We start from the raw sequence: 12,019 nt of genomic DNA on the forward strand, positions 1-12,019 counted from the left end.
CCTATGAGGATTCTACCCCATTAATAAATTACAAGGCTTATATAGTCTACCTTGATTAAAAGACCTTACAACTAAGTAAGTACCCTATTAAGAGATTTACAAAGGTTTGTTAGGATGACTTTGTTAAGAGATTTAAACCCTAAAACATATGTTAAAATTTATCTATACCCGATCCTTCAATTTTCACTAACATGTAGATTAATAGATCTCCTCTTTACATTAATTGATCACCTCTCTAATATGATATGTCTCTATCTTTGCACTTCGCTACTTTGGTCGGTCTCTAAACATTGTTTGATCCACCTTCACCCTTGCATACATCCAATCCTTCACACTTCACACACACACACACACACACACACACACACACACACACACACACACACACACACACAACCTTATGAATTAGGTCAGACCCACCTTAGATAGATGATTTGGTGAACCTTCTAGATCCAAATCAAAGATCTAGAATCAATCCTTTTTTCACTTTGACCTTCCAATTATCTGAGTGGTGGAATCCCTTGCCTAGGGATTAATGATCCTTAACAAAATGTGTAATCACCTCCTTGATTAACTCCTCGATCTTCAAAATGAACTTCCATCTTGACAAAAATGGTTAACATATATTTTAGCGTCATTCCAAAAAAATTTAAAATTGTGTTACTCAACACTTACAACATACTAGTGCTCAACATAAACTATTTCTTCATGTTGTCCCTTGACGTTCACTATGCTTGGCATATACTGAATAAATTAGTCTAAATAACACTCAACTTCCACTAAAATTTAACTAACTTGTCATCCATGTGAGTACTCAATGACTATTAGCATGCTCAATAGTAACTACTGCTCAGTACTTGACTTAGAATATTTACAAGTCTTCATTTCTTTTCTCAACCCATATGGGATGACTTGGTCACAATGATGACCAAATAATCCAACCTTGTGAATGACTAAGTGTTTGAGTGTAATAGACAACATGATTTAGGGATTTATAGGATCTGGTTACTATCCAAATTCAAGACTTAAAATAAAGGAAAAATACAACAAAATTTAAGTTCAACTTTAACAACATAAAAGTGACATTTGTGTTTAGAATTTGAAAAATGATAAAAATGAACGAAATGTGTAAAATTGGATGGCATTTATGAGTATAATTTTTATTTTTTATTTTTTTTGAGAAATAATTTATGTTTATTTATTTATTTAGAAGTCTTTTTTTTTAAATGCAAAAACATGGGGTGTAGTTTCCATCAAACAAGTATATGCAAATAATTGTTTTCTCTATTTTTTTTCAGAATATGTTATAGATTCCTTGCATAGGTAGTGCATGTATAAAAAAAAGAGAAATATTATTTTTTGATGTATATCTTATTCTTTTTATAATTACTCAAATTAAAATTGATTAGAAATCAATGATTGTTTTCTCCCGTCAAAACTTCCCTACCAAAACAAAACCTTTTTTATTTAAATTACATATTCTTGAAGAGGAATCTCTCTTCTAGTGCTATATATATATATATATATATATATATATATATATATATATATATATATATATATATATATATATATATATATATATATATATATTTGAATGGTTTACTATTTTATTTTTCCTTTTTTGAAGTAACATTTCTCAAATGTTAAATACCTACTTGCAATATTTTTAAATTATAGGATATTATTACTCATCAAAACACTATAAAATTTATATGATGATACTTTTGATTTCAATATCTATAAAAGCATTTTTTTAGTTCTTAAAGAAAGTTGAGTTTTGATAGAGATATGAAAATTGGCTAAAATAGGTTGAGATGTCCTTTATCGTAACACAAATTTCTACTTTTTACACTTTCATTCTTTGTGCATGTTATATATGTTTGTTTCTTCTTTTTATTTTCATTTATTCAAGTCTACTTGTAACATTTTAATTACCTCTCTCTCTCTCTCTCTCTCTCTCTCTCTCTCTCTCTCTCTCTCGACTAATTGTAGACTACATTGTTGGTCTTTTTTCCACCCTAACTTGGTCCACATTTTTTTACTTTGGAGAAATCCATTTATAGGGTGATAATGTAAAATTATAATGGATCTTTCTAACCCTTTGGTGGATTATTATTTCTCTATGGCGGTACAACAAATATGGACTAAAACATTTCTTTGTTTTGGTCATAATTGGGAAATATCCTTCTCGATGTAGGTTGTACATCACGAGATGTGGTAGTTGTATCCATCTTTAATACCTTACTATTTTGTTTAATTCCTATTCTTGGTGTCTTCAAAATTCTTTAAAAAATCATTATAATGAAAATATGGGCTTACTAACATAATTTTATGTTAGAAAGGAGAAAGAGTAATTGTAGTGATGTACTTGCCTCAACCTATACCCAATGTTCTAATAATTGCACTACGAGGATTAATAACAAGCTCACCCACTTCTAATCTTCCCCCACTACCACTAGCACTTGTGGAATTTTTTGGTTTTCATGAGGGTTTTTTCGTCAAACCATTGTATTAGTGATAATTGTCATAGTCACCATTGGATTAGTACTTACAATTGATGCATTTGCACTCACCATTGTGATTGAATCAGTAGTGGCAATTGTTGGACTCACTATTGGCATTGTTGTCATAACCCTTTACTTATTTATAATGTCTTGTTGACTAAGATCCCCAATATTCTTGAATTCCAATTGTAATGTCATTTCTAGGCCACTAGAACTACCTATGCCATCTTTATCAGTGATAGTGAAACTTGGTTTAGAATGAATTTGAATATTTGAAATATAAGGTGGGGTTGGAATTAAAGATGGGAAAAATGAAGGTGCAACCCCAAATTTTCTAGATGTACCTCTTTTGATGAACCTAGTGATTCACCTCCAAGGATTGGTTTACAACCACATTTTAGTCAAGTTGGTGTGTGAAGTGGATACCACATTCCTTCACCTACTGGACCCAACCCATCATCATCCAAATAACCTAATTTTGGTATCATATCTGCCAAATTTCCACAAGTTTACTTTGTGGTCTTAGTGAGAACAGAATGATGCAGAGACTGTAGTAGGTTGGGGATCTATAGAAGCCTCATATTGATTACCTTCACCTTCATTATTAGTGTGATTTGGTACTGCTCTGTCTAGATGCTCATTATCTTACAATTAGTTGAATATTTTATCCTCAACTATAAAATAAATATCTACATGTAGTTCTTTGTCTTACCAAGATTCTTCCTCATTACTACAAAAATTAGTAATATTCTTTGAGGCCAATCATCATCTTAACAGTCTTCATATATGTCATCTGAAAAAATAAAATAAAATATACATAATAATGATATCTATTGCATGATAATAATAAAATGAAACTTAAATCATTGGAGAAATATAAATGGTTTTAAACAAAAGTGGTACACTAGAGTGGCCAAACTTTTGTCAGTTTACATATTTCAAGTATGACACAATAGAATTTCAAATGAGGGCTCCTTATTTATACTTTCCTTAGATATTGTATCTAATCTAATCATGACATGCTTTTTTTGAACTTTTCTATAGTTTTCCACTCAATATAGTATGAGAATAAAAACTTAATATATTTTATGGCCATAAGGCTAGAAAAAATAACATAGATTTTATTTCTTATAAGTAGTTTTTTCTATTTATAATCTCTACTAATTAAAAAAATGATTTTATAACCACATACTTTCATATTTTCTATTATTGGGATTAAAGCATGTCATCCTTAATGTCCCAAGTTGTTTAATTATATAAATTAATTATTATATAATTGATTTATCTTAAGAGACCAACTTTCTATTTTTTCATTCACTTTGGAGGGCCTCTTCTTGAGGCAACATATCCTACATGATAGGTGATGAGATTGTGTGTTTCTTATTTTCTTAAAGTTGGCACCCACTTCAAATATGGTAAGTTTTGGGAAGATATGTCACATATTTTCATTTTGGAGTTGAAATTGATTTGACACTTTTCTATGTTGACTAGAGAGTATTGGTTTGCAATTTCTATTATGCAAAAAGAGGGGTAAAAATTTATTAAGACAGAAAGGAATACAACAAGGAGAGCTCAACAAGGAGCTCGATCCTGAGCAACAAGATCATCAAATTCTTGCACCATCTCAAAGGACAGTTGCCTCCTATCCCTAATATTCCAACTCGGATCATGACTAGATGCCCATTTAGCTAAACAATTAGCAGTTCTATTCCATTCACGAGGAATATACATGAACCTAATGAAATGAAAAGAGGAAGAGAAGAAAATAATCTGCTTAACAATAGTGGCCAGCTGCCAACTAACATCCTCAAGCTCTTGCGAAGAAAGCATGTTCACCACCACCTGGGAATCAAACTCACAGATAATCTTACTCCATCCCCGCAAGCAACACTATTCCACAGCATATAAAATAGCCTGAGCTTCCATGAGATTGTTAGTATAATCACCCTTATGAACTGAGAAGAAAAATTTAACATCCCCAGAACTACAATGAGCCACTCCGCCAATACCAGCCGGACCAGGATTCCCACGGGAAGAACCATCAATGTTAATTTTCAGAACTCCACAGGGAGGAGGAGTCCAGTGTCCATCCCGGTTAACCCGACCCTTCCTCTGATAGTGAAGCTGTCTGGACATAGAAGGAAACCTATGAGCTGCAGCCCCATCCTGTAGATGAAAATTGAGGCGATTACAGATAGCAAGATCAACCAGATCCATACCCCCATCAAGCTCACACTTCACAAGAATAGTTTCCTGAAGAAAATGTGATATTTTCCACCAAAGATGCAAAACACCAAGCCGAACATCTTGGAATATGTGACGATTCCTCTCCAACCAGATATTCCAAAGCATGAAAGATGGGCCAGCAATCCAAGCAGCATGGAGAAAAGAAGACTCAGAGGGAGCAGAACCCAAGCAGGCACAGAACTCAGGCAAAGAGGAAGCATGCCGACAAGAGCAATTTCTATTATGCATTCGAGTTGTATTTTAGTAATTGAAATTTATGGTGGAGATAACTTTTCACAAGTGATGTGAGGTAGGGAAGGTGTCTATTCCTGGTCATAGTATTTTTTATGTTGTACTTACATTGTAGAGTTACTTTAGAAGTTTTCATGAGCAATGTGTCATGCGATTAGAATGCTGTCATTTTACATACACAACTTACCAATTGGAATTTGGAATTGGTGACTACTTTTGAACCTATGGGTACCTAACTCTTTGTGATGAACTCTCTATATATATGTTGATGTCTTAGGTTATTTTTGAGAGGAAAGTATATTAGAGTGTGTTACCATATTTTCTCCATGATGGAACATGATGTAAATCCCCATGTAAATATTTAGAGGCTAAAAACCTATTGTAAATTGATGTTTAAGAGTGTGGGTTTTTTTATAAAAAAGGTTTTCTCTCACTTGTATCTTTAATTTTCTCTTTTGTTTCATTCTTGTTATTCCATATTTCTAAAGTATTAAATCTATATGTTATAACATTACTGAATTTTTTTTAGATATATATAAACTATAGTCATTTTATTGTCAAGATTTTATTGTGGAAAATAAAATATGTTTATTTCCACATTTTTTTAAAAAGAGCTATTGGATACTTGGTGTACTTAACTAAATTGATCTCATATAGCCTTTAGGGATGCCCATGTTTCCCTTCAATTGGTATCAGGGATCATTTCTATAACTTTCACATTTCTTGTATGTGAGGATTCATGATGCTTTTGTTATAGGTTGATTGATACCATATTTTTTTATGTTATTATATATATGTGCAATAATGGAAATCGATAATGAAACCTATTGTGACAAGATGAGGTAGATTAGAATTATGAAACTGAGATGTTTATTAGATTTTAGAAAAAAATATTTTTAGTAAATTCTATTTTTAGGGAGTCATCTAAACCATTAAATAGTACAATCCACTTCTAAGAAAAAAGAAAAGAAAATATTTAACAAATTCAATACTATTTAATTGATTTAAATAATTTGAAAACAAATAGAAATGATACATTTCAACTAAATATTTTTAAAAAGAGATCATTGCATGTGATATACAAAAACTTAAGGGCCTGTTTGGCAATGGTAATACAAGCGGAATAGGCATATGTAAATTCTTAAAATATTGAATTTTTCATTTGGATGCACCAAATTGGAATTGGAATACGAAATAAAATAGAAATACGTATTCCAATTTTGGCCCAAAAATGAGGTTTTGCAATTCCACATAAATAGGTGGAATTGGAATACGTAATCCTATTCCAGTTTTATTTATTTTAGAAAACATAAATTTTTGCGTCCGCAAATTCCCCAACAAATTCTCCAACAAATTCTGGCTGAACCAAACATAGAGTAGGAATATGTACCCCCATTTTCTATTCCAGAATAGCTATTCCTATTCCTCTATCCCTATTCCATACATAAAAACAAACAAACATATATATCCTTGTGATTATAACATGGAATATATCTCTTCCTACATGTTGTAGAAGCTAAAAAGCACCATCTTACCAAGAGGGACACTTCCCTTTTATGGACTACGATTCAGTCACTATTATTATAAAATGTGGATTCTTTGCTTTAATTCTATTCCAGTCCTCTCCACCTTCCTTTAACCTCTCTACTAACTCACCACTTGCCTGCCCCGCAACATCTATCAGCTTTAGTCTGCCCAGCCGCTCCATTCCTTCTGGAACTTTCTTCACCTCCGGACAATTCTGTATCGATAGCGCTTCAAGACATCGCATCGCTCCATCCTCCAATGCCGGCAACTCCTCCAAAACAGGGAAGTTGTAAATAAACAGCCTAACCAGCTTAGGAAATCCCCCACTCTCACCAAAACTCGCTGGCAATTCTCTGCATCTCCTGTCATCAGCCAAGCCCAATCTCTTCAAGTTGGGCATGTTTGCGAGCGACGAGTAATCACTGCAGTTACCCAATGTAACTTCTGTCAAACTTACCATTCCACTTATCCAACTTGGCACGGAGAAAGTGAACAGAAGAAGCTGTTGAAGATCTGTCATCACATTCATTTTTTCTGGGAACGCTGGAAGATTAGATTCTTCTGCATCACCCTCCCTTGGAGGAATTCCATTTGCTACTAAAAGAATTCTCATTTTCACCAGGCGCTCAAGAATACCATCTTCTACGCTTCTCAATACACGTTCATCTCTAAATTCAAAGCATATTTCCTTAAGATTGATCAAGTTGCCGATGTCTTTCACATTTAAAAATCCATCCTCTTCAACGGACAGTGGGAAGGGATTCGATCTCAGTGTCGTCAGACTCACGAGGTTCGATATTCCCTTGGGCATATAACTATAAGTAAGTTCTTTTGAGCAATCATATACATCGAGATGGCAAAGAGATTGGAGCTCGCCTATCCACTCAGGCAGACGTTGTAAGCTAGTGCAATAAGAAACATCAAGAAACTGAAGACTCTTGAGTCCTTCTACACAGTCTGGCACCTCCCTGATCTTTGTTCGAGACAAATTCAGAACCCTGAGGAGCTCCAATTTCCCTACACATTTTGGCAGTGCAGAGATGTCAGTGCTGCTCAAGTCAAGAACCCGGAGTACTCTCAGACGATCAAACAGATGTTCTGAAACACTCGTCAATTCTGGATTCTGAGAGAATGAGATTGTACGGAGAAGTTGTAGAGAATGAAGACAGCTTTTCGAAATTCCATCGGTATTTATACCCTTTCTAGGCAGTAGCAACCTCCGACAGCTTGTTTTTTTAACTAGAAGCTCAAATTCACACTTGTGCGCCTTACTTATATTAATAACCAAATCACGAAACAAGTCATGAATGGTGTAACAGGCAGAAATTCTGTCTGCTCCCAACAGACAGAGATTTTGAAGTTGCTGTAAGTAAGTCAACCCAATATCAAACAGGTGTATGCCATTTTGTTGTGGAATAAGCCCTTCGGCTATCCACAAATATATCAAATATTCCTGAGGTGTTGCTTCTTCACCTGTAATTATTGAAGAAGATATACGTGTGTCTTCTGGGAAGAAGGATAAATAAGCAAAAGAAGGTTTGAGATGGAGAGGAAGAGAATCGTAACTCAACTTGAGGATTTGCATCGTCTTGTCATGTTCCCTATCTACATCCCTCAATTGCCTCAGTTTTGACTGCCACCTCCCTAGCTCCGAACAGTTCGCCATGGATGCTGCAACCGTCTTGACTGCCAGAGGCAACCTCCCACATTCTCTTGCAATTTCAAGTGCCAAATTCTTCAGTTGCTCGGGTGGCCTATTTCCCTCACTACTAGGAAAGGTTACGAGGCAAAATAGATTCCAGCTGTCCTCCTCCGAGAGTAGTTGCATCTCATTGACAAATTGAGCTGTCATCTGTGCGGCAACATCCCTGTCTCTGGTGGTGATCACAGTTTTACACTGGTTATTCCTTCCACTGGGAAGGCCAACTCTTTGTATGAAGTCACCTTCTACACTACTCTTCCACAAGTCATCGAAGACAATCAGACGCTTTCTTCCCTCCAGTCTCTCAAATATCAACTGAGCTGCTAGCACATCACTTATAGCACCTTCTATTTGCAAATTAATCTGCCTGGCTATGTCACTTTGCAGGGTTCTAAGAATACAAGTCTGTGATACAGAGATCCAGGCGGAATACTCATACCTTTGTTTAATTCTGTCATAGACATTCTGCAGAAGGAAAGTCTTCCCCAGGCCGCCCATACCAACGACGGCAACAACACCAATTGCAGGATCATCTAACAATCTCTCTATTTCCTCCACCTTCTTTTCCAGTGCAACTGCTTGTACTGAATCTGGCTTGCTGCCTTTTCTCTCTCTTTCAATAATACTAGTTGAAGGCTGACTTGAATGCAACACCTGACGGACAAGATTGAGCTCACTTGCCTTTTGCATTGCAGAGCTCAATCTGCCTTTGACATCTATAATCCTCTTCCCCATCTTACACCGAAAGTCCAATTGACTGCAATTGTACAAACATGATTGAGTGGGCTTTCTATACAAATCCTCGACAGTGCACTCATCGACAATATCCTCTGCATCAAGATATATATCGCTCACTTCCGACAGCCACAGATTGACAGAATCATTGTGCGCGCTCTGCTCTTCAGCAGCTTGAAGATAACCAGACATGTATCTGAGCTCCCTCTCCAACCATCGGAAGTCCTCTCGGAAGTTGAGCACCAGTGATGCCTCATTCACTACAATCTCCCCGAGCTTTCTAACAACGGTGGTTGCAATCTCAACACCAAATACCTCAGCCATTTTTAGTAAGAGACTCTGGACTTGAAAGATATTATAACTGAATAGCAATGCTAATCCAACTTTGTTTTTCTGAGTAGAAACGGTTACAACTATCTAACTTTGGAAGAGGCGGCTTCTGGTCCAATACAGTGGTAAATCCAATCTGGAATATTTTGATTCGAATCGAACGTTATGGCATGGGTTTGAACAAGTCTTCTGCGTAACATCATGTCATGACAGCTGTTTTCCTCAAGATGACTATCGACTTTAAAGTCTCAGACGACAACTCAACTACTGCTTTTTGGGTGGGGTTGTGGATGTACATATATACGATTAGACCACATTCAAATTTTATCTCTCTTTTTTAGAGACTCTACGACCACTCACCTATATTTCATTTTTGTGGGGTTGGGTTGTTTATGTAAATATACATTGTTAGATTGTATGTAAATTTATTCTCTCTTCTTTTTAGAGACGTGAGGACCATTCAAGTACACTTCTTCTTTTGTGGGGTTGTTCATGTACATACAAATAGTTAGACTAGATGAAATTTTTATCTCTTATCTTCCTAAAGACGTTACGACCACTCGACCATACTCCTTTTTTGTGAGATTGTTGATGTGCATATACATGATTAGACCACACGCAAATTTTGTCTTATCTTCTTAGAGTCATTGCTGAGGTCTAGTGAATTTTAAGGGTATGCACAAAAGTCAATGATTGTGGTCTGCTGATAGCAAAAGGAGGACATGGTAAGGTTATGAATAAATGACTTTTGGTATGGGCAAACTACTTTAAAATGCATCTAGCTAGCCATCACTTTGTTGATGGGAAATTTTGGTACTACTCTCAATTTTACGTTACAATATGGTTAAAATTTGAGAATTATTTTTTGCCCTTTAAAAAAAAAACTATTTTAACATTCTCTATTTATTTTTATGTTGCAGGTATTTCCTAATATGAGATAAATGATCCGAACAAATGAAATCAAAGAACACCATTATCCAAAAATTTTGACAACCATTGAAATGATCAAAGTCATCAAAAATCTTATTTTCTATATTTTTAGGTTTGTGTGGTACTATAAGGCATATTTTTTAGTGAGCCTCATACAATAGTTGTTTTACCATTTAAAAATTCACGACTCAATGAACCTTAGTAGGCCCAAATCTAAATTGTACTTGAAGAAAAACCTCAACAATTGATTTTTAAATTTAATGAAGTGGTAGTACATCAATTATTATTATTATTATTATTTTAAATTGATTGAAAAGAACTAATGGTTATTTACGGTGGTAATTTATGTTATATTTATTCATGACACAAATTTACTAGTTAATAACAAAGAAGTTCCTTTTAAAAAGGATCTATATATAGGTTCATCTTAAAATTTAATTTTAATGATTTTAGAAAAAAAAAAAATTAAATGTATATAAAATTTAGAAAAATCTAAATAAAAAATAAAAAATAATAGTTACATCTAAAGACAAGAGCCTACAACATAACTGTAAATTGTGAGCCTCTTATCTAGGAGGTCTTAGGTTTAAGTCTAATTGAACTCAATAAATAACATAATAATAATTAATGTTGGGTTCAACATCCAGAAAAAAGTATTCAATGTCAAATACAATAATTCAACTATGCCATTCCAAATTATTTGATAACTTTTCAATAGAAAAGCTATGTCACCATTCATAAAAATCAAGTATCTCTCCAAACTAGACATTAAACAAAATGCTTAAGAGCTTCAAAAGCTATGCACAATGTTACACATTCTTGAATAGAAGAATAATGAAGCTTTAATCTATAACATACAAGGATTTTCAGGGTGAGTATCCTAATTCATACAACCAATTGCAATGTACTGGTTTGTAATTTTAAATCACCCTCAATTTGTAGCTAAACTATACTAGAACAAATCAAGTTACCTATGTTAAATTGTTCATCTAACTAATACTAATTCTTAAAAGTAAAATTGATGATAATAGATACATATGATGGGATCAAATATTCCTATTCAATCCATAATAATAAAAATAAAAACAGTACATTTAAAGAATATTTCCAATGGTATTATTTTGAGCCCAATTATTGATCAAATTTAATTTAATTTTTAAATACCGAAATTCAATTCTAGTTCAAAAACTAACTTAAAAATATTTAATAAATTACATATTATAATAATTTAAACAAATTTAATTAATTTCAATAAATTTTTAAAAAGGTATGCAAATTATATATTTCAACTAATTTTATTTTTTAAAAATCATTACATATGAACGATGGTACATAAAACTTTACAAATTAAAAAAAAAACCATATATCCTAGGTAATTTTAAAATTGAATATTTGTCCTCTTACAAGTTGGAAAAAAGTGATATAACATACAGATTCTTTACTTTGATTTTATTTGAGTCCTCACAACCTTTTTTAACCTCTCTACTAAGAGTGTGGTTCCATGGAGGGGAGTTTCCTAAAACAAAAATCAAGGTCCTTTGAATTTTATAGTTTAATATATTCTTAGAGAATTTTAACCTTATAATATATGGAAGTCTATGGTCTAATGAATATTTTTAATTTAACATATTTAATTTACTTACTAAATAAATAATTTTAAAAAAAAAATTATGGATAAGAAGTAGAAATTGTTATATGATTGACAAGTAACAAAAGAAAAACTGAAGCTGATGGGGCAATTTGTAGCCCCACATTTTTTCTATCTGCTCAAAAGTAAGAATATATATTATTGAGGAAAAGATTCTAATTA

The 12,019-nt window shown here is 33.5% G+C and overlaps 1 protein-coding gene across 1 annotated transcript; it reads right to left on the bottom strand.

Annotated features, from left to right (window-relative positions):
* Window positions 1-6,203: 6,203 nt before the first annotated feature.
* Window positions 6,204-9,355, bottom strand: LOC149560263 (disease resistance RPP13-like protein 4). The gene has a single exon (XM_089823584.1). The coding sequence runs from the start codon at window positions 9,271-9,273 to the stop codon at window positions 6,547-6,549; it is 2,727 nt and encodes a 908-aa protein (XP_089679710.1). The 5' UTR covers window positions 9,274-9,355; the 3' UTR covers window positions 6,204-6,546.
* Between the last annotated feature and the right edge of the window lie 2,664 nt (window positions 9,356-12,019).

This window comes from Cupressus sempervirens, chromosome 4 (genome assembly GCF_028749045.1).
Source record: "Cupressus sempervirens isolate cs-2001-9-10 chromosome 4, ASM2874904v1, whole genome shotgun sequence".
Taxonomy (NCBI): Eukaryota; Viridiplantae; Streptophyta; class Pinopsida; order Cupressales; family Cupressaceae; genus Cupressus; species Cupressus sempervirens.

What these genes read in the sequence shown, in the direction of transcription:
- LOC149560263 (XM_089823584.1), bottom strand. Translation starts at nt 9,273, where the DNA reads ATGGCTGAGGTATTTGGTGTTGAGATTGCAACCACCGTTGTTAGAAAG.